Source organism: Pantherophis guttatus, chromosome 5 (assembly GCF_059756535.1).
Source record: "Pantherophis guttatus breed Tessera chromosome 5, ASM5975653v1, whole genome shotgun sequence".
Lineage (NCBI taxonomy): Eukaryota > Metazoa > Chordata > Lepidosauria > Squamata > Colubridae > Pantherophis > Pantherophis guttatus.
The window spans coordinates 128,326,238-128,352,863 of record NC_142067.1 but is presented as its reverse complement, the minus strand read 5'-3'; the positions used below and the strand labels follow the sequence as shown (position 1 = coordinate 128,352,863).

The 26,626-nt window shown below is 45.9% G+C and overlaps 1 protein-coding gene across 1 annotated transcript; it reads right to left on the bottom strand.

The window, feature by feature from the left end:
- Positions 1-10,448: 10,448 nt before the first annotated feature.
- On the bottom strand, positions 10,449-23,252 carry PCDH8 (protocadherin 8). The gene is made up of 4 exons (XM_087895565.1): positions 23,136-23,252; positions 19,411-21,949; positions 18,103-18,310; positions 10,449-11,851 (listed from the first exon to the last, which is right to left on the bottom strand). Exons 2-4 carry the CDS (start codon positions 21,937-21,939, stop codon positions 11,478-11,480), a joined length of 3,111 nt encoding a protein of 1,036 aa, XP_087751691.1. The 5' UTR covers positions 21,940-21,949; positions 23,136-23,252; the 3' UTR covers positions 10,449-11,477.
- Positions 23,253-26,626: the final 3,374 nt, after the last annotated feature.

Here is a 26,626-nt window from a genome sequence, read left to right as displayed (position 1 = left end):
TTAGTGTTTTGCTGTTTATTTCACATTCTTTATTCGACAGGCCATTGGACAGTGAGGCTTACAAACTGAATGTCCTTTAAAAGACTCAACCATGGTTGTCAGCAAGATGACCAATGCCATTGTCTTCTGGCACTCAAACCCATAGAAAACTATTGTCCTGTCGTCTCTTCACGAGGAGCTGCCGTCCAGAGTTCATGTGGGCAATCTCCCGTCTTCTCCTTACCCGATAGGTTCCGAAGAACCAAGCCACTAACCAGTTCCTTGGTCTTTGCCGTGGTTGTTGGCTCCACTTTCCCAAAGCCATTTTAAGATCGCTATACCTCCCCCAGAAGGTTTCAGTGTGACATTATTTCAGCCTTCTCAGCACATCCCTAATAGCCTTTATGCTGAGCTTTATACTATTTATAATTAAATTGCTTTTTTAAAAATGAAAACTGCTGCAGTTTAATCTAACAGAGACCTCAGAATACCCCATAGACCTCCCTTGGAATTTTTAACCAAGCTACTAGAGGTGGTGCAGTGGTTAGAGTGCAGTACTGCAGGATACTTCTGTTTGCTGTCTGCCAGCAATTGGGCAATTCGAATCTCACCAGGTTCAGGTTTGACTCAAACTTCTATCTTTCCAAGGTCGGTAAAATGAGGACCCAGATTGTTGGGGGCAAGAGGCTGTCTCTGTAAACCGCTTAGAAAGAGCCGGAAAGCCCTGTGGAGTGGTATATCAATCTAAATGCTATTGCTATTCTAGATTTGGCATCAGTGTCCAAAATTCCTGGGAATAGTAAATTGTAATTCCAGCACATCTAGAGGGAAACAGATTTAGTGGTCAAGCCAATACAAGAAAGACGTTTGAGAGCTAGCCATGGTGGCTATAGTTGCATTGTCAAACACTAGGGGGCAGTAAAGAGTCATCACTTTCTGTACCTCTCTGCTGCCATCTAATGGTCATCTCAAATTTTGCAGCTGAGATATGTTTGTCTTAAGATATGCAGGGCAGTTAAGAGTGGTTTTCCTTGAATGCTGAAAGAGAGAAGAACTCAAAGGACCTCTCATTAAGAAACAATTTCCCACTGAGAGGCGAGCAAGTCTTTCCCTGAATTGATTTAAAGCAGCTCTGTCTACTGGTATCTGTGGTTTCAAAGAGCTGCCACTCACTCCTACGGCATCCACCAAGACTGTTCAGCAGGGAAGACATTCTGAGGCAGGGAACGATTCCATACATGAGATCCTTCAGTGGGAGGTTTAAAAAGTCCTTCCTGCCATGCAACTGAGGAAGAAGAGAGCGTGATTGCTTGCAAAACAGGAAAAGATAAAAACTTACAACAGGAACTAGCAGGGTTTCTTGGTAAAACATGAAGCTGTTGGAAGGTACGAAGTGCAGACCTTTTACGAGCAAAGAATTTCGTGTTTTTCACCGCACATGGTATAATAAGGCCTTTGATAACCGGTGCTTGAAAGCAAGATGGCTTGCTGTGATCTTAGTTATCCTAGGGCACTTCAAGACGGAGGTTTTCTGAATCTCTGAATCCTATCCAGCCCTGTGTGCATCGGTTGGAAGAGATATCCATCTGGTTCAGTTCCAAGCCGGGAGAAAGACACAGGAAACATAGAGGCTGATTGGAAAGATGGTTTAATGATGAAGCAGAACCACATGGGTTCTGGGTAGTTGGTGTTGAGCATGAGTGGGTTTGATACCTTCTCTTGGGCTTTGAACTTGAGCTTGCTGTTCCTGTGCAAGGACATGTATTCTTTTTTTTTTTAAATAGTCTTTATTCAACCTTTTTAAGTTTTAAAAACACATTTTCACTTTTACAGCTTTCAATTATCGGTATCAATTCAAATGTCATAATTCCAATTTGTGGCCTATCATTTTATTTATTTTTATTTTATATCAAATTTATATACCGCCCTTCTCCTTGAGGACTCAGGGCAGTGTACAGCCAAAGTAAAAACATAAACTACAAACATTAAAATACAATTAAAAAGATATATATATATTTGGCCCCATAATTAAAAGCAATGACAAAACAATTAAAAACATTTAAAAAAAGTGTTAGGCCAGCCCGGCATGCTGAAAAAAGAAAGTTTTAAGGGCTTTGTAGTTATACATTAACTATACCTTTAAATACATGATATCTTTTACTGTCTTCTACATTTGTTCTTCTTTAACTTCAACTTAGTATAATCTTATATATGTGTGTGTGTGTGTGTGTGTATTTACATATTCCTTTTATCCTTTAACATATTATTTCATGTATATATACAATTTTCATATACACAATTTTTATTTACAATTTACAATTTTTCATATATACAAAAATTTATACAATTTTCAATTTAACATATTTTCTATATCATCTTTATGCATTAATTTTACATCTAGTTTCAAGCCAGTGATACCACATATTCCAACCTTTGTAATACTCTGTTTCTTCTCTATCTTTTAACTCCATGGTTAATTTATCAATTTCTGCACAATCGAGCACCTTTTTTTATTATCATTGCGTTTGATGGCATGTTTTCCTGATTCCAATTCTGGGCAAATGTAATTCTTGCTGCTGTTATAATGTGAAGTATAATATATTGAGACCTTTTACTTATATTTCCTTTTATAATACCCAATAAGAACAACTCTGGTTTCATCTCAATTTTTTCTTCTGGAATTTCTTCTAACCATTTTTTAATTTTCCTCCAATATTTCTGGGCTTTTGGGCACGTCCACCACATGTGATAGAATGTCAAGGACATGTATTCTATTGGCTGTTGTCAGACTCCCATGGGGCCACGTACAAATCCTAGGAGTTTGTCTGAGCTAAGTTTGGTTGAAGTTTGGGCTGATGCAATGAAGGGGCTTGTTGGGCAATTCCTATTGTGGCTGAGGGCTAATCCTACCTTTGTTCAGATCTTGCTGCAGGGAGTAATGGATTACCAAATCTGCATTTCTAAAAGATGGCCTCATCTTAGTATCTGCTTGGAGGCAGGGAGCTGGGGCTCTGAGTTTCTGTCTCCCTTACGATTTTTATTTCTCTTCTAGGGGAAATATTTTATCCTGCATTTTTAAAACATTTATATCAAAATATTTCATTCTTCTAGGAGGGGGTGGATGACTAACTTTCTACACATCCGAGACAGATCTGGCCTGTTACGTTTGCCTCCCCTGTCTCACAAGCCTTCCGTGGGTAGAGCAGTCAAGGGAAGCCAGCGGGTGGGAAATTGAACAGAGGTAATTAGGAACTGATCAATCAGAGAAGTCAGTTTTCTTTCGAGAAGGCTAGAGAGGGGTGGGGGGAAAGGACCCAGGGAGAACAATTGTCTTGAAATAAAAGGGATCCGTCCCCCAGAAACAATGGGATGGGGATAAGATTTTCTCCAATTGCAAGATGCTGGTTGCAGATCTTGGATTGTCAGAGGTCCCCTGTTATCCAATGCAGAGCTGAACCTCCATTGAAATAACTCCTAGATCGGGGGTCAGCAACCTGCAGCTCTGGAGCCACATGTGGCTCTTTCACCCCTCTGCTGTGGCTCCCTGTCTCTCAAAATATGTATCACAACCGCCAATGTGTGAACCCGTCGGCACACAATTTATTGAGCTTTTCAACCCCCGGTAGGCCAACCATGGATAAATCCAAGAAAATAAAAGTTTCAGAAGAAAATGGAAGACTTAATTCAACTACATATGCTAATTTTGTGGCCGCTCAGGAAATAGTCAGGCACGGGAAGGGTTTTGTGGCTCCTGGTGTTTTCTTTTCTGTAGGAAAGGGGTCCAAATGGCTCTTTGAGTGTTTAAAGTTGTAGAGTCCTGTCCTAAAGGCTTCACTGTTGCTTACTGATGTGGGGATTTAGCAATAGCAACAGCACTTAGATTTATACATTGCTCCGTAGTGTCTGTAAAGATTCTCAGTCATCCAGGTCATGCTTATTCCAAAGATTTGCCATAGCTTTCCTCCCCAGGAGCAAGCACCTTTTAATTTCTTGGCTGCCGTCCCCATCTGCGGTGATCTTGGAGCCCAGGAAAATAAAATCTGTCACTACCTCCATTTCTTCCCCATCTATTTGCCATAGGTGTTTATACATAGTATAGTATAGTATAGTATAGTATAGTATAGTATAGTATAGTATAGTATAGTATAGTATAGTATAACCCAACCCAACGCAACGCAACCCAACCCAACCTACCCTACCCTACCCAACCCAACCCAACCCAACCCACCCAACCCAACCCAACCCAACCCAACCCAACCCAACCCAATGCAACCCAACCCAACCCAACCCAACCCAACCTAACCCAACACAACCCAACCCAACCCAACCCAACACAACCCAACCCAACCCAACCCAACCCAACCCAACACAACACAACCCAACCCAACCCAACACAACCCAACCCAACACAACACAACACAACACAACACAACACAACACAACACAACACAACACAACATAACATAACATAACATAACATAACATAACATAACATAATATAATATAATATAATATAATATAATATAATATAATATAATACATGTTATTACTAGGGGACAGCTCCCCAATCTATCCTGTGAAGCCCTTCAGAGCTGCTATTCCAAGGAACTAACGTTGGAAAATGTTTCTCTTACTAGGAGACCTCACCCCAACTACTACAGGACTTAATCTCAGCTTTCTTCAAGGTGATTGAAAGGATCTCGCAAATGATAAAAAAAAGTCTACTTGGCACCAAGTAATTCCGCGATATAAACAAAAGGGACAAAAATGGCTCAGGAATTTTATTGAACCGTACATTTGTTAAAAAAAAACACACAAAACCCTCCACACACTCCTATATAATAGTAATGAAAGAAGCTGTCAACAAGATCAAAATCACGGCCCAAAGATACATTTTCTTGGGCTATTTTATTCCTCGACTGTAATCTGCAAACAGCGTTAAACCTTGATTTTTATAGCTTCTCCGCACATGTTGGTATTACAGAGTTCGGGAAGGAAAAATCAGTTCATTATCAAAGGAAAGGCTGGAGGCTGGTTTGTGATTCAGTGTCGGTGGCGGGGAAAAAAAAATGACTTTGGTTTTGCAAAGCCAGAGACACAGAAGAAATGAGATTGTGGGGCTTTCTTTCCGAAATGAGAATTTCTTGTTCATTATTTGGAAAATAATGCAAACGCAGGTTAGATTTTTGGGGATTTTTTCCCCCTAAACAGTAAACATGGATCCTGTCTCTTGTCGTTGTTTCTCTGGAATGCAGACTGCCTCCAAAATTATGGTTTATAATGTTTGCCCTACAATGTTTGGGGGAGAAAAAGGGGGGTTTTCTCAATGAAACACACCGAACTATCACTGAGTGTTGTATCTTATGATTCTGGATGAATGTATTTTTCTTTATGTACACTGGGAGCATATGCACCAAAGACAAATTCCTTGGGTGTCCAATCACATTTGGCCAATAAAGAATTCTGTTCTGTTCTGTTCTGTTCTGTTCTGTTCTGTTCTACTCTACTCTATTCTACTCTACTCTACTCTACTCTACTCCATTATTCTATTCTATTCTATTCTATTCTATTCTATTCTATTCTATTCTATTCTATTCCATTCCATTCCATTCCATTCCATTCCATTCCATTATTCTATTCTATTCTATTCTATTCTATTCTATTCTATTCTATTCTATTCTATTCTATTCTATTCTATTCTATTCAACAATCCTTCAGGTAGCCAAATGCTGAACATGAATGAATGAGTTCCAAAGGTAATTTTTTTCAAGAGACAGCTGGACTTTCTGGTTTTTCTTTGAAGATGTTTTGCTTTTCCTCCAGGAAGCTTCTTCAGCTCTTGCATAGCTAAATGTCTATGGAGATTCTTTATCATCCAGGTCATGGTTGTCCCAAAGGTGCTTTTTTTCCCAAGAAACATCTGGACTTTCTGGGGTTTTTTTGAAGATGTTTCGCTTCTCATCAGAACTGAAGAAACTTCTTGGATGAGAAGCGAAACATCTTCAGAGAAAAACCAGAAAGCCCAGTTGCCTCTTGGAAAAAAAAGCACCCTTGGGACAACCATGACCCGGAACATATTATCATCTCTGGTGGACATGTCCTAAGGCGAAAAAATATTGGGCTAAAATTAGAAGTTGGATAGAAGAGATACAATGTGGACTTGAAACCAGAGACGTTTTTACCGGGGATATTGGACAGAACCTACAGTAAAGAAATTAGATATTTGATTTTGCATATAATTACAGCAGCAAGGATAATCTACGCACAATCCTGGAAAAACGAAAAGGTACCAACAGAGGAAGAAACAATTAAGAAAATCCTGGACTGTGCGGAGATGGATAAATTAACGAAAGAAATAAGAGAAAAGGAAGATACAGAATATTATCAAGTATGGACTAAGTGATACGATTGGCTCGAGATTAGGGAAAGTAAAAGTGAATAAATGATGTGACAAATGTGTAAAATATTGTAAACGGAAAAAAAAAGAGAAATAAAGGGACAATAAAGATAAAGGTAATAAAGAATAAGAAAAAAGAGGAATGTAGAAAGTAGAAGGTAAGAGGAACGAAACTGATACGTAAAAAGAAACACATATTGCGTGTTTGTGTTTTGTATGTTGTGTTGTGTTGTTGTTGTAAAATTAATAAAAAAAAATAAAAAAAGAAAAAAGAAAATAAAAGCACCTTTAGGACAACTATGACCTGGATGATGGAGAATCTCCAGAGACAAATGAATGCAGAGAAGAGCAACCAAGATGATTACGGGACTGGAGGCTAAAACATATGAAGAACTGTTGCAGGAACTGGGCATGGCTAGTCTAGTGAAGAGAAGGACCAGGGGAGACATGTTCCAATATGTGAGGGGCTGCCACAGAGAAGAGGGGGTCAAACTATTTTCCAAAGCACCCAAAGGCCAGACAAGAAATAATGGATGTAAACTGAACAAGGAGAGATTCAACCTGGAAATAAGGAGAAATTTCCTGACAGTCAGAACAATCAACCCATGGAACAGAAGTTGCCTTTGGAAGTTGTGGGAGCTTCATCCCTGGAGGCTTTCAAGAAGAGACTGGACTGCCATCTGTCAGAAATGGTATAGGATCTCCTGCTTGGGAATGGGGTTGGACTAGATGACCTCCAAAGTCCCTTCCAACTCTTTTAATCTCTCTGAATGAGTTGTTTCTTTGCATCCAGAATTGCTCATTAAAATTTCCCATCGTCTGAGCCGATCATTCTTCTCTTCATCGTGACCATCTGCTCCTTTTCCATTCCAGCTCCCCAGACGATATCTCCTCAACATTTTCGGTTCCAGCGAGGTTTCCATCTTTCCGATGAAGGTCAAGTAACATCTATCAAAACTCTCTTTCTCTCTCTCTCTCTTTCCGTTGAGGGAGCATTTTCCAGCTTTGTTGCAGTGACAGCAGACGCTTAATAGACAGTTTCTCATCAAAAGTTGGCATGATTTCAGTCAGGGATGGGTAGCGTTATCCAAGCAACTTAATTTTTGGTCCAACCTCCTCAACCTGTCACTATACAGATTCTTGGCTGTTCCACAAAGACTGGAGTGTTGGGGAGGTTGGCGATGAATTCCTGGCAGCTTCAACAAAGCAGAAGTAGGTTGGTCATCTCTATTCCTGTCACTCTTGAACATCTGTAAGAGTTTAGAGCTACCAACGCCTGTTAGGATCCAAGGATTTAAGAAAGAAAGTGATGAGGTTGACAGATGGAGCTATTCAGCCCATAGGGGGTACCAATAAAGGAGAATATTTGTAGCTCAGGGTTGAAATGGTGCTCTCCGAGATTGGTTGCTTTCTTGACCCAACTAGGTAACATCATCAGTGCTAGTAATCAAGTAGCACTGATGATGTTCCCTAGTTGGCTCATGAAATGTCTGCAAGGAAACAACCAAGCTCAGAAAGGACCAAGGACCACACAATGCTCCTCCTCCTCTTCCTCCTCCTCTTCCTCCTCTTCCTCTCCACAAACCCCCCTCCCTTCTAGCACTGATGATGTCCCCTAGTTGGGTCATGAAACGTCTGCAGGAAAACCACAAAGTTCAGAAAGAACCAAGGACCCCACAATCCTCCACCTCCTCATAAACCCCCTTCCCTTTTAGACTGATGGTGTTACAGTACTTAGTTTGGTAATGAAATGTCTGCCGAGTTCAGAGAGCACCAAGGACCCCTCAATTCCGCCTTCTGTATCTCTCTGACCATGATGGTTTAATCAGAGATGATGGTTTGATTTTTCAGAGTTACTGAAGAACTCTGATTTCTGGTTCACCATCACCCCATAATCTAAACCCAAATTCTATGCAACTATGTATTAGTCTACATTTTTAATTGACGTGAGGGTCTTCTCAACAAGTAACGTCTGATTGGTCTGTAATTTCCTGGTTCCTTCCCCCCCCGCTTCTTTTTGAAGATAGGGGCGTCGTTCCCCATCCTCCAGCCATCCAAGGATAAGAAATGGATGGATATTCTTTCAGGATATAAATCAAAGGGTGCTGCCAATTGGAACTCATTCAAGATAGAGATTCCTCATCTAAAATAGTATTCTGCTCAAGGTGGAGTTAAGGTTTAGCCAACCCTTCACAACACTCTGATTGTGTGTATCACTATCATCTGTCTGTCTGTCTGTCTGTTTGTCTATCTCTATCATCTATCATCCAATCATCCATCCATCCATCCATCCATCCATCCATCCATCCATCCATCCATCCATCCATCCATGATCCATCCGTCCATCCATCCATCCATTTATCTATAGTATCTATCTATCTATCTATCTATCTATCTATCTATCTATCTATCTATCTATCTATCTATCTATCTTTTGAATTTATTTATTTATTTATTGAATTTATATTGCCACCTATTCGCACATGGCTACTCAAGGCAGCTTACAGAATCTACCTACCTACCTACCTATCATCTATCTATCTATCTATCTATCTATCTATCTATCTATCTATCTATCCTATCATATCATTTGTCCTTCTATCTCTTTACCTGTCTATCATCTGTCTGTCCCTGTCTGTCTGTCTATCTATCCTATCATCGTCTACCTATCAGCCATCCATCCATCCATCCATCCATCCATCCATCTATCCATCCATCTGCCACTAGTCAAACACAGTCAGTCAGTGTGAATGGTTAAGGTGAGGAACATAGAATAGTAAGAGTTGGAAGAGCCTTGGTGGCACAGCAGACTAAAGTGCTGTTAAATAGCACCAGCTGCCTGCAATTATTGCAAGTTCGAATCTCACCAGGCTCAAGGTTGACTCAGCCTTCCATCCTTTTTAAGGTAGGTTAAATTTGTGGGGGCAATAAGCTGACTTTGTATAAATATACAAAAGTATGAAGGCTATTGCTTAACACATTGTAAGCTGCCCTGAGTCTCCGGAGAAGGGCGGCATATAAATCAAATTAAAAAACAAAAACAAAAAAACTTCTAAACGAAAGTTGTTCCACTGATTGATTGTCCTCACTGTTAGGAATTTTCTCCTTAGTTCTAGGTAGCTTCTCTCCTTGGTGAGCTTCCATGCGTTGTTTCTCATCTCGCCTTCAGGCGCTTTGGAAAATAGGTTGACCCCCCTCTTCTTTGTGGCAGCCCCTCAAATACTGGAACACTGCTATCGCGTCTCCCCCAATCCTTCCTAATTTGAGCCATTTCCTGATTTGAGTAACATCAAATCAGAACGCACGATCAGGGGAACGGTGGGCTATTTCTAAACATGAGCTACTTTTTGTAGGATTTTGTCGTTCATTGCATTCCCTCTAAGAATGCAAGAGGTGAATTCATCTAAGGCAGTGTTTCTCAACCTTGGAAGCTTGAAGATGGGTGGACTTCAACTCCCAGAATCCCCCAGCCAGCAGCGCTGGCTGGGGGATTCTGGGAGTTGAAGTCCACCCATCTTCAAGCTACCAAGGTTGAGAAACACTGATCTAAGGTTTGAAGCAGGGGTGGGTTCTAAATTTTTTTACTATCGGTTCTGTGGGCGTGGCTTATTTTCTGGGTGTGGCTTGGAGGTCATGTGACTAGGTGGGCGTGGCTAGCTGGTCAGAGTCATTTCTGGAAGGTCCTCGCCCTTACGACCAGTCCTCGCACTTACGACCCGACTCATTTGTTTGCTTTTAACACTGATCAGCTGTAGGACGGCCCTTTGAAGCCCCACGGCAAGAGTTTAAACAGTTTTTTTCCCTCTAGTCATCAGCTGGGACTCAGGAGGCAGCAATAGATTGGGGGTGGGGCCAAATAAAAGGTAAGAATAACGTGGGTGGATGGGTGGGAGGGCGGGGGGGCAGGGAGAACCAGTTTGGTGACGTCATATCGTCACCGCTACCGGCTCGGCCGAACCGGACCGAACCAGGAGGAACCCACCACTGGTTGAAGCTATTATTTCTACGATGGCTTCCACGACTCTCGGTTTTCCTAGGCAAAAATAATTTTATCTGCTGAGGCCAGTGAATCATGATATTCGAAACCCTCCAACACGTAACTTTTATTAGTGCTTTATACAAAGTGACAACAGAATAATTAATCCACATTTAGTTTGAAGCTCACCATGGACTTCAGAAACACAACGCACACTTGGCAAGGCAGTCTTTCTTACAACAAGCAATTGCTTAGCTAACATTAACACGGATTTCCTAAAAGATTCACGGCTTTCTCTGGCTCTCTCTTTTTTTCTTTTCCCGAACGTATCGTCTTTAAATATTTCCCTTGGAAAGAATATTTGATCCTCTAGGTTTTATTATATAAAAATAGAATATTTCTCTATGTACAAACAGTACATTACATGATATACAGAAAAGTTCAAAGAAAAAGGGATGAATGTGAGGGGACAACGAAGGAGGAACATCAGGAAAATGGTTAAATACTTCCACATTTCATAAAAATTACATTAACAAGAGATTTTCGTTTGCAAATATCAAACAGTACCAATGCAATTGGAATTTTTTTTCCCAACAACTTAATTTATACATCGCTGTCTATCTGTACAACACATACATGTTTATGCATGTAATCCCGGGTGTATGCATGTACAAATATACACAGACACATCATTTTTTTTCCTCCATAGGTGATATGCATGTACAGTATATTTGTACATAGACATGTTGTTATATTTTAAGGCACATTTTACTTAAACTTATATACATCATCAAACCCAGTTAACAATACCTTGGGGAAGTTTGAACTTTTCTAGCTCCATTCGTAGATGGGGATGGAAAGAATGAAAGCAATGTTTATCAAAAGAGTTATAAAAAGTCTTTTTTTTTTTTTCCCCTCTCCTGGAATTCTTAGGAGAGACGAAGCGAGTCACCAAGTGGTGGGAGAGACACTTTGCACATGCTCAAGAGTCACTGTCCTGCTGCAAAGGAGGAAGAGAACAAACGTTCCCCACCAATGCAGCCTTTTGGAAATAGAAATTCAGGTCTGTTTCCTCAAAGAGGGCTAGTGGCCCAGAGTTCAAGTTGATTAAGGGCTGGAGGAAATTCAAACTTTCTTGCTGGTCTCGGAAGGTGAACCTAAATAATGGTGAGAAGGAGATTCATATAAAGGTACCGAGATCTCCTGGAGGTCGGGCAGTCTCCCTGGGTGGGGAGGGGACCTCAAGGTCACTGTCCTGTCGTAATCCCGGTGGAGAACCTTCTCGTAGACGCTCTGCAGCCCCACCGTCTTGGGCAACTGGGCGGGATAGAAGTGGTCGCGGTGGAGGGTGTCTCGGGGCAAAGAGGTAGTTCTGCAGAAGGTGGAGAGCTGGGTTTTGGGGTGGGGGGACGTGTGAGAGTTGGTCTGGGCGCAGGAGGGACTCCAACATCGGTCTGAATGGCCCAGGAGTTTGCATTCAGCGGTGCAAGCCCACAAACCTAGAAAAAAAAAAAAAAGGCAAACGACAAAGTAGAGGTGTAAACACCAATGCAAGAGACCAAAAGGCCACGCAACACAAGGAACCATGTTAGGAATTGCAAGGAGGGGTCCTTGGGGCTCTCTGAGCTCTCTGGCAGACATTTCATGACCAAACTAGGTAACATCATCAGGGCTAAAGGGAGGGGGGGTGGGTACGCAGAGAGGAGGAGGAAGAGGAGGAAGATGACAGGAGCAGGAGGACTGTGAGATTCTTGGTGCTCTCTGATCTGGATTGTTTTCTTGCAGATATTTCATTACCCAACTAGGTAACATCATCAGTGCTAGAAGGAAGGGGGGTATACAGAGAGGAGGAGGAGGAGGACGACAACCTTTCATGACCCAGCTAGGTAACATCATCAGTGCTAGCATTACATAACATCATCGCTAGCACTGATGATGTTACCTAGTTGGGTCATGAAACGTCTGCAAGAAAACAACCCAGCTCAGGGAGCCACAAGGATCTCTCATTCAACCCTGAACTGTAAGTAAAGGTAGTCCTCGACTTACAGCAGTTCATTTAGTGACCATTCAAAGTTACAATGGCACTGCAAACAATGACTTATGACCATATTTTTAAGAGTTACAACCTTTGTAGCATCCCCACGGACATGTGATCAAACTTCAGGTGCTTGGCAACTGGCTCTTACTTATGACTGTTGCAGTGTCCCAGTGTGTGTGTGTGTGTGTGTGTGTGTGTGTGTGTGTGTGTGTGTGTGACGTGATCCCCTTTTGCGACCTTCTGACAAACAAAATCAATGGGGAAGCCAGATTTGCTTAACAACTGCACTGATTTGCTTAATGACTGTGGCAAGAAAGGTCATAAAAGGGGGCAAAACTCACTTAGCAATCTTGTGGCCTGTACGTGGCCTGTGCAGCCACTAGCTGATTCTGACAGCGAGGAGGCTGGTGTGGTGCTGCGTCAGCAGCCTGTGCAGCTGGCGCTCGAGTCAGACAATGAGGAGGCTGGAGAAGAAGTGGTGCCAGAGGCGGGGATTCAGCCAGGGCCTTCAGAACCTCCAGAAACTCCCATAAGTGAAGAGGACGAAGAGGAGGAGCCTCTTCTCGATGCATGGGCACACAGAGCTGCCAAAAGGCAGGAGTGGCTCCTCAGGAGGAGGTCTCCTTGAGAGTAAGACTTGGGGCTAATTGGCCACTCCCTTAGCCTATTTAAGGAGGAACGCCGACTGAAGCAATTTGCAGGGAACAACTTCATTCACATACCTTCCTGTCTTGTCTTGCTTATCTTATCAGCTTCCTGCAAATTGCTTCTGGGCATTCTGCCAACCTTAGTAAGCTTTCAGTTATTATTCTTTGAATTCTTGGCGGCTGTTAATGCAGTTAATTAACAGCCGTTGTTGTAAAATACTGGTTTATTTAGTAAACTAAGGTTTGTACAGACTTTGTGTGTGCTGCGTTCTTTGGGGTCCGTAGCTGGGGCAGAACAAGCAAATGTCTCACTTTGCGACACAAATTTCGGGCTCTGTTGTGGTCGTACATCGACGTGTATTCTCCTTTATTAATTCCAAGTAGGATGAACACTCCCACTTACATCTAATAGCAAATTTGTCCCAAATTCACACACACACACATCTGCAAAGCAAAATCAATTATATTCTTGCATGAAGGAGCTGCCGTTTTGATTCAGAAGAAGATGGCTAGGTTTGGAGATGACACCATTCCTGCTGGGGATCTGGCAACTGGGGTCCTCCGGCAGGCTTAATTTGGATGGATCTCAGTTGCCGGATGTCCAGCAGGAATTAAGAAGTTGCTATTTTATTGATAAAGCGTAAGGTAAGAGCAAAAATCTCAAGCAGGATCCAATAAAAGTGTAGCTGCTTAATTTTTATTCTGTTCCAAGTCCCTACATTTATGTAGCCAGTAAGACAAATATATGCAGATTTGAGTATTTACAGTAGTGGCCAAAATTGTGGAAACCTTTTGGGAAAAGTGTCTTTTTGAGGTTTGATGGCTAATAAAACCACTTTTTTTTTTGGAGTTTCAAGATAATCCTATTCCACTGCTGGAATGAATGGCCTGGGAATAGCCCAGACCTTCACCCAATGGAAAATCTATCGAGCTGACTAAAGAAACTGGTTAGTCAGAAGCGACCCAGCAACAAAACCCAGTTAATAGAAGCCATCATTCAATCTTGGTTTCACATGATAACACCTGCAGAACTCAAAGACTTGGTTCATTCCATGGGAAGACGTTGTAAGGTCGTCATTCATGCTAAAGGTTACGCAACTAAGGATTAACTGACATGGTGAACATTTCTGTATCTCGTTTTTTCTATAGTGATCATTTTTGTATATCTTGTTTTTTCTACACGTTTCACTTTTTTTCTTTATACTGTAACTGCTGTTCTAATAGCAAATCCTTCCTAAAAGTTATTGCATTACATTCTTCATTAAATTATCTTTCCACTGATATATAATTTTATGGTACTGCTAAAAAAAAAAAGTGGTGTCATTAGCTAGTTTTAGAAGAGCCTTGGTAGTACAGTGGTCTAAAGCACCCTGTTATTAAGACCAGCTGCCTGCAATTACTGCAGGTTCGAATCTCACCAGGCTCAAGGTTGACTCAGCCTTCCATCCTTTCTAAGGTAGGTAAAATGAGGACCCAGTTTGTGGGGGCAATAAGCTGACTTTGTAGAAATATACAAAAGTATGAAGGCTATTGCTTAACGCATTGTAAGCCGCCCTGAGTCTCCGGAGAAGGGCGGCATATAAATCAAATTTTTTTTTAAAAAAATTGCATTACATTCTTGATTAAATTATCTTTCCATTGATATATAATTTTATGGTACTACTCAAAAAAAAATAAAAAATGGTGTCATTAGCTAGTTTTAGAAAATACACTTTTCCCAAAAGGTTTCCACAATCTTGGCCACGACTGTAATGAATCTTCTTCCTCAATGCTCATTTTCAAATGAATTGACTGGTCTCAAATTTGCAAAGAACCATAGCTTTTGTCATGCCATTGCTGATAGTCCTTGACTTACAACCATTTGTTGAATGACTGTTCAAAGTTACAATGGCCCTGAAAAAATAGATTTTTGACCATTTTCCACACCACCGTTGCAGTATTCCCATGGTCACGTAATCAAAATTCAGACTTGGGCAACTGGCTCTTATTTATGACGGTTGCAGTGTCCTGGGCTCATGCAATTTAAGTCAGTGGGGAAGCTGGATTCGCTTAACAACCGTGTGTCTCACTTAGCAACAGCAGAGATTCGCTTAACAACCGTGGCAAGGAAGGTGGTAAAATGGGACAAAGCTCACTTAACGACGGTCTCGTTTAGCAACAGAAATGTTGGCCTCAATTGTGGTCATAAGTCAAGGACTTCCTATAGTGAAGACTTCAACCATCCATGGTTGAGGAAATGTATGGTTAGGTACATGATCTTTGACACATGAAAATATCTGTAACATTATCAAAATTCTACCATCGTTTGGCTGCCATCTAGACAATATTGCTAAATTCCCAGGAAACAATATTGACCAATTCTGTGTAATTAAACGGTTCTGTTCCTATAATTTGGGAGGAGGGAGAGAAGCAAGCATGTAGCCTAGAGTTGAGGGTGTAAATATCCAAAATTGGCTTCTCAAAGTCAATCATCTACTTTCCCTCAAATCTACTGTCCTCAACATATCATCATCAGCTTTTAATGACCCCATAATTTTTAATGAATTTTAAACTGTTTTAAATTGGGTTTTAATTTTATATTGTTTTAATAAGGAACTATGCATTTTACCGTTGTGAGCCGCCCTGAGTCCTCGGAGATAGGGCGGCATATAAATTGCATAAATAAAATAAATAAATAAAATAATAAATCCCTTTTGGGATGGACTCTGGGAAACTGAATGGAGCTGAGTGATTACTGTCTGGATGCCCTTCCTGTTGCCAGTACGGAGTTTTGTTCAGCAGATACATTCTCATTGTGCCCAAAGAGAGAAATATCTGCCTCTACCTAGGATTGAACTCACAGCCTCCTGATTGTGAGGCGAGAGCTCCACCTCTAGGCCACGGCCACCACTCCTACTGTCCTCAACATATATCCGCCTACAATTCTCATCGCTTCTAGGAGTTCTTGACTGGGGAAACTAATCCAAAGCAATTTTTAAAAAAAATGTAAATATGGTTAAAATAACTTGGTTTTTCGCTTTGGGGCAGTGTTGTATATGTCTCTATATTTGTCCCTTCTAAGTTCCCCAAAGGGGGGAAAAATGAGCAATGATGGGAGTAACAATGGACAAATAAAAGCCAAATGAAAAGTATCAGGGACTAAAACAGAACCGTTTTGAAAACTGAGCAAATCATCTAGGGATATACTTTACAAACAATCTTCAACACACAATCACAATTTCCATCACTAAGAAATGTGGGATTGTTAAAGAGGTAAGGGAATGGGGCCCGGTTTTTCCAAGCTGGTTTTTTTGGTCATGTCTTTAAATCACGTGGTCGTTATGCAAATCCATCTTTCGTCACTGACTTTGCTCGTCAGAAGCCTCCTGGGAAAGTTGTAACTAGCCATCAAAAGACCCCAGGATGCAGCAACTACATGATGGCTTCCAAGCGCCTAAAATTTTGATCACGGTCGTAATTGCAATGTTGATGATTGCAATGTTGATGCTGGGATGGTCGTAAGTGCAAGGACCCATTTTTCCCCCCAGCAATGTAACTTTGGATGACTGTAAACTGAATGGTCGTAAGTTGAGGGCTACTTGTACGCCTATGAAAACTCAGAATGAAATGGAATAATAGCTGCCTTCCTAGTTTTATTATAAGATCCACGAAAAGTAGAAGTAGGCTACGCAAAGCAATGATAACTTGGTCAGGTGATCCTGTGACCTTCATCACATCTCCTTGGTCCACGTTCCTCGTTTCAGCTCGTACATCACAACAACAGCTTTCAGGGAAGTTATAAAGCAGAAGTGGCCCTTTAGCTGTGGTTGGGATTCCAGCTGTTGTCCAACTCAGTCTGCATTGCCACCGATCAAGGACACTACACCAAGTGAAATCCTGTAATATGAGAAAACCAGGTTCCTCCAACCTAGAGTTTCTCACTGTTGCAATTTTTAGACGTATGGGTCAATTCCCACCAAATGGTTATGCTCTGGGAGCAGAAGACAACACATCTGGAATGGCCAAGGGTTGAGAGACACTGCTTCTAGTCTAATGCAGTGTTTCCTTCTCACAATGCATGTTTCCAGTTGCAATTTCCCCCTTTTAGTTACGAAGAAAAACCTGATCTCTACTCTAAGAACGCCTTCCATTTTCAATGGTGACCAAACAGTGGAGAAGTCAGCAATTGTAAAGAATCCATCTTCTAACCTGATTTGGAAACGAAACCATGTATGAATGAAGGCAAATGTACGTGGCCCAAGATAAATGTCGCAAGATCCAATTTGGGTCAGTCAACAGGACCAGAGATGTAGTCTTCTGAGCTTTCGGACTTGTGCTGGAGCCCATCCTTGAGGGCCAACCCAGATTAGATCTTGCAAAACCATGTTTTTTACCAAAGCAAGCAAACAGCCTCATATCTCTACTCAAACCATGTGTTTTACCAGAGCCAAGCAAATCAGGCTCACGTCTCTACTCAAACCATGTATTTTACTAGAGCCAAATAAACTGGGCTCACGTCTCTACTCAAACCATGTATTTTACTAGAGCCAAGTAAACTGGGCTCACGTCTCTACTCAAACCATGTATTTTACTAGAGCCAAGTAAACTGGGCTCATGTCTCTACTCAAACCATATATTTTACTAGAGCCAAGCAAACGGGGCTCGCATCTCTACTCAACCGTGAAGCTTTCTTAGTGACCTTTTATGAGTCACCATCTCTAAGCCTCAAAGGATTGTCGTGGGGAACGGAGCATCCTTCTCTTGCGAGCAGGATAACGCAATACTTAATTAAAGTGAATCTGTTCCAGTGGGGGCGGATGCATGCAGTATCTCCTGCCCCACGGGTGCCTCAGGCCCCAAGAGATCTCGCTAGCAACTAGGAAGAATAGCACAGGCTGCAGCTCAGCGTGATCCTAGCTTCGAAGGAGCGTTCCCCAAATGGATGATGGATATTTAGGTCATTAGAGGTGATTTGCAAAGAACATCCCTCTCGGTTTTTAAGAAGAAACCCTTTGATCTCTCCGTGACATGGTCGATCCGCTAAGAGGGGGGGGAGAGAGAGGGGTTTTTTGAAAGAAATCTTTACCGTTCTGCATGTGAGTGATGAGGTCCTTCTTAAGAGGGTCTCCACTGATGTCGGAGTCGCTGTCGTTGAAGTCACTGTCCCCTTTGCCGCTGTCCTTCCCGCTGAATTTTTCTCCTTCCCTACCGGATAAAGTGTTGAAGGAGTGGCCCTTCCAAATGGGGACCGGGGCCGCTGGTTCTTTGCTGTAACTAGGGGTCGAAGTGTAAGACTGGAGGGAGCCACCAAGGAGGGAGATGGAGGGTTGGAGAAGAGACGACAGAAATAAAGAAAAGGCACAGTTATTGTCAGAAGAAAGAACGTTAACAGTGGATAATATATTTAGTAAGGCTGTATTAATATGCTTCTTTCTCATCTTTCCTATTGCCTATCTCCTTTTCTACTTACGACTATAACTTTGTTGCTCGTATCTTTACGATTTGTATTGTTTTATTTAGTTTCCTAGGACGATTTATGTTGATTCTACCACTCAGTGTTGTACTTTATGTTTTACGATGACTGTATTTTTATGATGACTATGATTTATCACTTATAGCTTTTATGCACACTGAGAGTTTATGCACCGAAGACAAATTCTGTGTGTCCCCAATCACGCTTGGCCAATAAAGAATTCTATGCACTCACCTTCTTAAGATGGGCAGCCCGTGCATTTCATAAATAAAAAATAATTGAAAATAATAATAAAAAAACAAGCTAATCTATAGCCTCAAGCCCCCCCTCCCCCCAAATACAGGCAGTCCTTGACTTACAATAATTCATTTAGTGACCATTCGGTGCTGATAAAAGGAACTTATTATCATTTTTCACACTTTCGACTAATGCAGCATCCCCAGAGTCACATGATCCAAATTCAGACACTGGGCAAATTGGTTCACATTTATGACCGTCGCAGTGCCCTTGTTCCCCTTTTGTGACCTTCTCACCACAGGAAAACCAGATTCACTTAACAACCATGTTACTCAATTAACGATCGTGGTGGATTCACTTAACAACGGTGACAAGAAGGGGCAAAAAAAATGAACCAATGTTTCACTTAGCGACGGAAATTTGGGGCTCAATTGCGGTCGTAGGTCGAGGGCTACCTGTATGTGACTTTCAAACCCCTTGAAGCTACCTAACCCACCTGGATGGCTAATACCTCAAATTCTAAGCCACTTTACTTGCGTTCAATGAATCTCTCAACAAGCTGATGAGTAACTACGTTCTGCCTTGTTATTAATTACTTCTTTGACCTTCAGAGGTAAGTTAAGGTGCAACCAGCAAGGTAATTTTCCTTCTCTCCACCCAGCAAGAGAAGGAGTAGAAGGTTACCTCTGCGTTCGCTCCTCGCAGTCGGCTCTGGCTGTCGTAGAGGCTGTTGGTTTCTCGGCTGTTCTCAGATGCTGGGATATCTTCACTGGCCGGAGAAGGCTCTGGACTAGCGAAAGAAGATTTGCTGGGGAAGGAATGGACATCGAAGTGAGGACTGGAGGGATTGAGGGCACCGTCACTGGTACTTCCCTCCTCGTGCCCCTTCTCCAGATGAGAAGTGTCGAGAGGTTCATCCAAGACCACCTTCTTCTCCTTCTTACGCCGATTGCACGTGGTGGCGATGGTGATGATGGCCACCAAGAGCAACGTACAACTTCCCGCCAGGATAATGATGACGATTAAAGGGACATCCCATTGCAAAGGTTGGTCGTCCCAAGAGCTGGGCTTGGCCACGGACTCCTGGCCACTAGAGGGAGGCAGTGAGGCAGTCACCAGGAAGTTGACCGCCACGGTGGTGGAGAGAGGTGGCAACCCATTGTCAGCCACGGTGAGGAGCAAAGGGTAGACCTGGCCCAGCTGTTCTTCAGATAAGCTCCTCCGCAGCGTGACCTCCCCTGTTTTCTGGTTGATGGCAAAAAGATCCAGGGATCTTTCCTGTTGCTGGGGATCCTCTGAGAACGTGAAGCTCAGCTCTGAGCTGGTGCCCTCGTCTGCATCTCTGGCTTTGATGTGGACAACCAGGGAGTCTCGGGAAGCTCTGCTGGAGACCCCAATCTCAAGAGACCCATTGGTGAGTGCAGGAGAAGAGATGACGGGAGCGTTATCGTTTTGGTCCATCACCCGTACCTTGACCAAGGCCGTACTGGAGAGCGAAGGAGATCCTCCATCCGTAGCTTGGATGGACAACTCCATCTCCTTCAGGAACTCATAATTGAAAGACCGGAGGGCGTAGATAGCTCCTGTGCCCGCATCTACCGAAACGTAGGTAGAGATAGAGGCGCCCATGATTTGGTTGTCCAGCAGACTGTAGGTCACTTTGCCGTTGGGTCCCAGGTCGGGGTCGGAGGCCAGGACGGTGGCGAGGTAGGCCCCCGGGGGGTTGTTCTCCGGCAGGGCCACCTCGTAGCGCGCCTTGGCGAAGCGCGGGGCGTTGTCGTTCTCGTCGGCCACGCGGACGGTGAGCGAGCGGACGGTCCTGGCGGGGGGCGAGCCCAGGTCCTCGGCCACCAGCGTGAGGTTGTACTCGGGCAGGCGCTCGCGGTCCAGGGCGCCGGTGGTGAGCAGCAGGTAGCTGTCGGCGGCGTCGGCGCGCTGCAGGGCGAAGGGCTGGTGGGGCGCGGGCAGGAGGGCGCAGCGCACCTGGCCGTTGGCGCCCGCGTCGCTGTCCGAGGTGCTGACCAGCGCCACCAGGCTCTGCGCCGGCGCCGCCTCGCTGACGGCCGCCGCCCAGCCGGCCTCCCCGGGCTCCGCGGGCGCGGCCAGGGCGCTGACGGCCAGGGCGGGCGCGTTGTCGTTGACGTCCAGCAGGCGCACCAGGACCTTGCAGGCGGCGGCCAGCGGGCTGGCGCCGCGGTCGCTGACCCGCACGTCCAGCTCGTAGGCGCGCTGGAGCTCGTAGTCGACGGGGGCGCGCAGGGCCAGGCGGCCCGAGAGCGGGTCGAGGCTGAAGAGGCGGCGGGCCTCGGCGGGCACCTGGCTGCCCCAGGCGTAGAGCAGCTGCCCGTTGGCGCCCTCGTCGGCGTCGGCCGCCTCCAGCTCCAGCAGCAGCGCGCCCGGCGGCGCGTCCTCGGGCAGCTCCAGGCTCAGGAGCGCGCCCCGGGGGAAGGCGGGCGCGTTGTCGTTGGCGTCCAGCACGCGCACGCTGAGCGTGGCCGTCCCCGAGCGCGCGGGGCTCCCGCCGTCCGTGGCCACCAGCTCCAGCCGGTAGCCGGCCTGCGCCTCCCGGTCCAGCTCGCGCAGCAGCACCAGCTCGGCGCAGCGGAGCCCGTCGGCGCGCCGCTGCGCCTCCAGGCCGAAGGGGCTGCCCGGCGAGAGGGCGAAGCTCTGCAGCCCGTTGGAGCCGGCGTCCGGGTCGTGCGCCAGGGGCAGCGGCAGGCGGGTGCCGGGCGCCGCGCTCTCCGACACCTCCAGGGCCACGGCGGGCTGCGGGAAGCGCGGCGCGTGGTCGTTCAGGTCCCGCACCTCCAGCTCCACGTGCACCAGGCGGAAGGGCGGCGCCGAGCCTCCCCCGCCCAGGCTCAGCACGTCCAGGGCCAGCACGCAGGGCGCCTCCGACGGGCCGCACAGCTGCTCCCGGTCCAGCCGCTCCGGCCCCACGCTCAGCTGCCCGTCCCGCTCCCGCACGCGCACCAGCGACCCGTTGCCCGGCGCCTTCACCAGCCGGAAAGTTCTCTCTCCTCCAGCCGCCCCTTTCACGGAAAGCTCGTCGGCCAAGGTCCCGATCACCGTGCCGGGAGGCTCTTCTTCGTAGGTGTGGTAGCGAATCGTCTTGCCCACCGCCGAGGCGAGCAGCAGCAGCCAAGCCAGGCAGAGGATGCCCGTCGGGGGGCTTGGCACGGCCGGGGAGCCGCCGTCTTTACGGGCGCCCATGCTTCGCTCGCTGCCAAACGCAAAAAAAGAGAGAAAGAGAGAGAGAAGAAAAGCAGGCAGGCAGGCAAGAGGAGGGGGCGAGCCAGCCAAGCCCCCCCTCCCGGCTGTCCGATTGTCAATCCTCCCCGGAGCCTGTCAGCCGTGCGCCCCCGCCCAGCATCGAACCCGTTTCCAGGAGCGCTGGCTTCTTTCTCCCCGCGGGCACCTGCTCCTGCCTCGCTTCTTTGGGCTACTAAAGACGGACCCTCCCCGCCTCCGCTCTTTAATAGGCGAGGGTATGCAAATGAACGTCGCCAGGCAGCCAATCGCGGCTCGGGGTTCCTCCCGGGACCCCCACCCCCGTCGAAAATTCTTTAGACCAGGAATAGGGCGATCGATGGGGTAGAAAGACCCCCCCCCACTCAGCCGAGGGAGGGTCGGCTCTGCATCCCACGAAAGGGAGGAAAAAAACCCGACCGGGGAAAAACCACGGACTTCGGGGGCTTTTCGGGTCCTCCTGCCCCTCTTGGCTCCAGCGGGGCAGGGGGGCTACTCCGGGGAGACCCTCTTGGCCGTCCGTGGGAGCCGTCTCAGCCCTCCTCTTTCGTTAAGCGGGCTGGAGTCTTCGGAGCTCGCCCTGGGGTTCAAGGGGGAGGGTCCCTGCGCTCCCCCCCCACGGGAGAGGGGCTCTTGGAGCCGGGTCCTTGCCCAACGCACTTCCAACCAATTGGGGGGGGGGGAAAGGGGGAGGGGGTCGTCAGTCCCCGAATTGGCCAAGCAAGCAAGCGCCCTGTCTCTATGTGAAGCGGGAAAAGAGAGGGAGGGGGCTGCTGGCAGGGTCGGGGGGAAGGAAGGAAGAACGAGGGAGAAGCGAGCAGGGAGAGCGCGGAGTCCGCCTGTCGAAGACGCCCCCCGCCCCAAATCTGCCTTAATGCCCTGGGATGGAGGGGCGGAGGGGAACCCGCTCGGTTCCCTTCAAAAGCCCCCCTACCCACCCCTCCGCTGCCCTGGCGCTCCAACCTACGGTGGGGAGAAGAGGGGGGTGGGCGGGCTGGGGGCTGACCCTTTCCTCCGGGCTCGCGGGGAGGGGGGATCTCGGGGAAGGGGGCTCCCTGTTGCCCCCCACCCCGCCTTCCTTTGGGAAACCCGACCGGGGTTTTTTGGGGGGGTGGGGGCGAGAGAGAGAGAGAGACCCTCAAACCAAGCCCCGATCGCACCTGGAAGGTGTAGCGGCTCCGGTGTGCGGCAGGACGCGGGGAAGAAGCAGCGAGCCGAGGCGGCCGGTTCCCGAGGCAGCTCTTCGCTTCCAACGCGGAGGGAGCAGAGCTGCGCGGAGAAAGCGGCGAAGGGGGCGGGAAAGAGCCGCCTCCCTTCGCGCGCCTTGCGCTAAGCCCCCCCCCCCCGCTTGGACCCGCTGCCCCCCTCTCCCCACTCGCTCCCTGCCCGCGTTCAGACGACACGCTCCGACAACCGGGTTTGGCCAAGAACTCCCGCCCCGGGATACATCGCAGCCTCTGGTCGGCAATGGGGCTGAGCGCAGGAAAAAGGAGCAAGCCCCCCTGTCCCCCCCCCCGCCCCCCGAAATACAAGGAACCGAGCTTGGGAAGATGAGCGTTGGGAGTGGGGGAGGGGCAGAAGTGCCAGTCGCTCTCTAGGGAATCCCGGGTTAAGATGATTTAACCCCCAGAGGGGTCTCTCTAGGGTCCCCAGCCTCCTAATTCAGAATTAAATGGAATTAAATTTGGCAGGGGAGGGAAGGACGGGGAGAAGAGGGCCTCCCCTCTAGCCCTCCCCCCGCCTCTCTTCTCATCTCCCTCTCCTTCCCCTCCCTTTCTCCTCTCCCTCTCTCCTTTCACCTCCCTCCCTCCCCTCATCTCTCCTCTTTTCTCCTCTGCTTTCCTCTCCCCCTTCCCCTCCCTCTCTCTTCTCCTCTCCCTCTCATCTTTCCCCTCCGTCCCTCGGTCCTCTCCCTTCCCCCTTTCTCTCCTCTCCTGTCTTCTCCTCTGCTCTCCCATCCTCTCCCGTCCTCTGCTGTGTCTCTCTCCCTCTCCTTCTTCCCTCCTCTTCTTTACCTCTCCTGTCCTTTCACCTCTCTCCTCTCCCCTCCCCTCCCTTCATCTCTCCTCTTTTCTCCTCTGCTTTCCTCTCCCCCTTCCCCTCCCTCTCTCTTCTCCTCTCCCTCTCATCTTTCCCCTCCGTCCCTCGGTCCTCTCCTCTCCCTTCCCCTCATCTCTCCTCTTCTATCTTCTCCTCTGCTCTCCCATCCTCTCCTGTCTCTCTCCCTCTCCCTCCCTCTCCCCTCCTCTTCTTTACCTCTCCTCTCCCTTCCCCTTTCCTCTCCACTCTCCCTTTCCGTCCCCTCATCTCTTCTCTCCTATCTTCTCCTCTGCTCTCCCAATCCTCTCCTGTCCTCTCCTGTGTCTCTCTCCCTCTCCTTCTTCCCTCCTCTTCTTTACCTCTCCTGTCCTCTCCCTTCACCTCTCTCCCTCTCTCCTCTCCTCTCCCCTCCCGTCCCTTCATCTCTCCTCTTTTCTCCTCTGCTTTCCTCTTCCTCTTCCTCCCCCTTCCCCTCCTCCTCTCCCTCTCATCTTTCCCCTCCCTCCCTCTATCCTCTCCTCTCCCTTCCCCTTTCCTCTCCACTCTCCCTTTCCCTCCCCTTATCTCTATTCTTCCCGCTTCTCCTCTGTTCTCCCCTCTCCTATCCTCTCCAACTTTCCTCCTCTTCTTTCCCTCTCCCCCTCCTCTCGCTGTCTCCTCCCCCTCCCCTCCCCTCCCCTCTCTCCCTCCTCCGCAGTTAATGTCAGTTCCCCAAAATAAGGGCCGGCCTCGCTTGCCCCTGCCAAATGGCCAACTGACCCCAGCCATGAGTTTGCCATTATGCAAGAAAGCATCACCGACTGAGATTTCAGCAAAAACATGGTATGACTATCTCCATAGCTTCCCCTTCCTCCTCCCCAACCCCCCCTCCCCAACTTCCCTTTGGGGCGCTTCCTTAGTTAAAATTACGCGAAATAAGAAAAAACCGTAGGCCTCAGAAATAGCCCCACGGAAGGAGAAAAGAAACGCAGCCAAGGCAGGAAATCTAGAGTGGAATAACCGAAACTGACTAACTGCTGGCCAATCATCTCTCTCTCTCTCTCTCTCTCCCAGGTCAGGAGAAGCGAAAGTGATTGAAACTGACACGAACAGGGAAACGGGCAAAGAAGTCACAAAAGCCCCCTGCCAGACTCATCCTTAAGTTTTAGACATTGCAAGGAGGAAACTAATAATAATAAAAAAACCCTCATCAGCCACTCGGCTTATATTAATGTGCATTGGTTAGTTTTAATTTTTTTTCCTCTTTTACCATTTTTCCTCTGTTTTATTGTTGCAAGCTTCCCAGGGCAGTGAGATGGACAAAAAATAAAATAAAATAAAATAAAATAAAATAAAATAAAATAAAATAAAATAAAATAAAATAAAATAAAATAAATAATAATAATAATAATAATAATAATAATAATAATAATAATAATAATAATCTGAGCTATTAACCAGCCTCAAAGGCTGTGAATCTCACTAAATATTAACCAATAATAATAATAATAATAATAATAATAATAATAATAATAATAAACTGTGCTACTTGGAACATCATATATTTTAAGAAGGAACTTGGTTGATACCTATGACGCTGGCAGCAACCTGAATCAACCATTAATCAATGGTATTTCTGATGCATTTTTGAATGTTCAGTTGACTGAGTTTCATTTTCAATGAAGAAAAGAGAATAAAAAAATAATAATGATAAAATAAAATAATAATAAAATAATAATAATAAAGTAAAATAATAATAAAGTAAAATAAATAAAATAGAATAAAATAATGCAATGCAATGCAATGTAATGCAATACAATACAATACAGTCCAATGCAATACAATAATAATAATAATAATAATAATAATAATAATAATAATAATAATAATAATAATAATAATAATAATAATAATATTTCTATACCGCCCTTCTCCCGAAGGACTCAGGGTGGTGTACAGCCTATTTAAAAACAGAAGACAAAACAGCGATTAAAATTTAAAATAATTAAAGCAATTTGGCTCAAATTTAAAACCCCAGAAAATTTAAATAGCCCAATTTAAAACTATTATGTTGATAGCAATACAATACAACTCAACAAAATAAAATTTCAGAGTACTGTCAAACTGGAACCCTGAATCTGAGGTTAAAAGCAAGAGATGGAGAACTTCTTGGGTGTGTGAAAGGAAGTCAAGAGACGGACAAGGAAGGACGCAAAGGATGTGGGGGAGGGAAATGCTTTTGAAAAGGCAACTGGACTATCTTGGCCTTTGATTTTGGGGAGGGGGGTTTTCCAATTGACTTTGCTTATCAGAAGGTCCACATCTATGGAGATTCTTAGTCATCCAGGACATGGTTGCCCCCTTCCATTTTGGTACCATCAGCGTCAAAGTGAGGAACATTAGTTGAACCTCACCAGCTTGGATGGGACCAGCTAATCTACTGGACGTCCCTTGTCAATTTCTCTAAGCCAGAGGTCGGCAACCATAAACACTCAAAGAGCCACAAAGGTCCTAACAGGAAGCCCCCCGTTCAATTCTGGAGCTGACCGGAAGTCCGGTTCCCCCACCATAGAGTCTCCTCCTAGCTCGGCGTCCTTTTTCCTCTACCTATCCTAACTGAAAGCCCTATCAA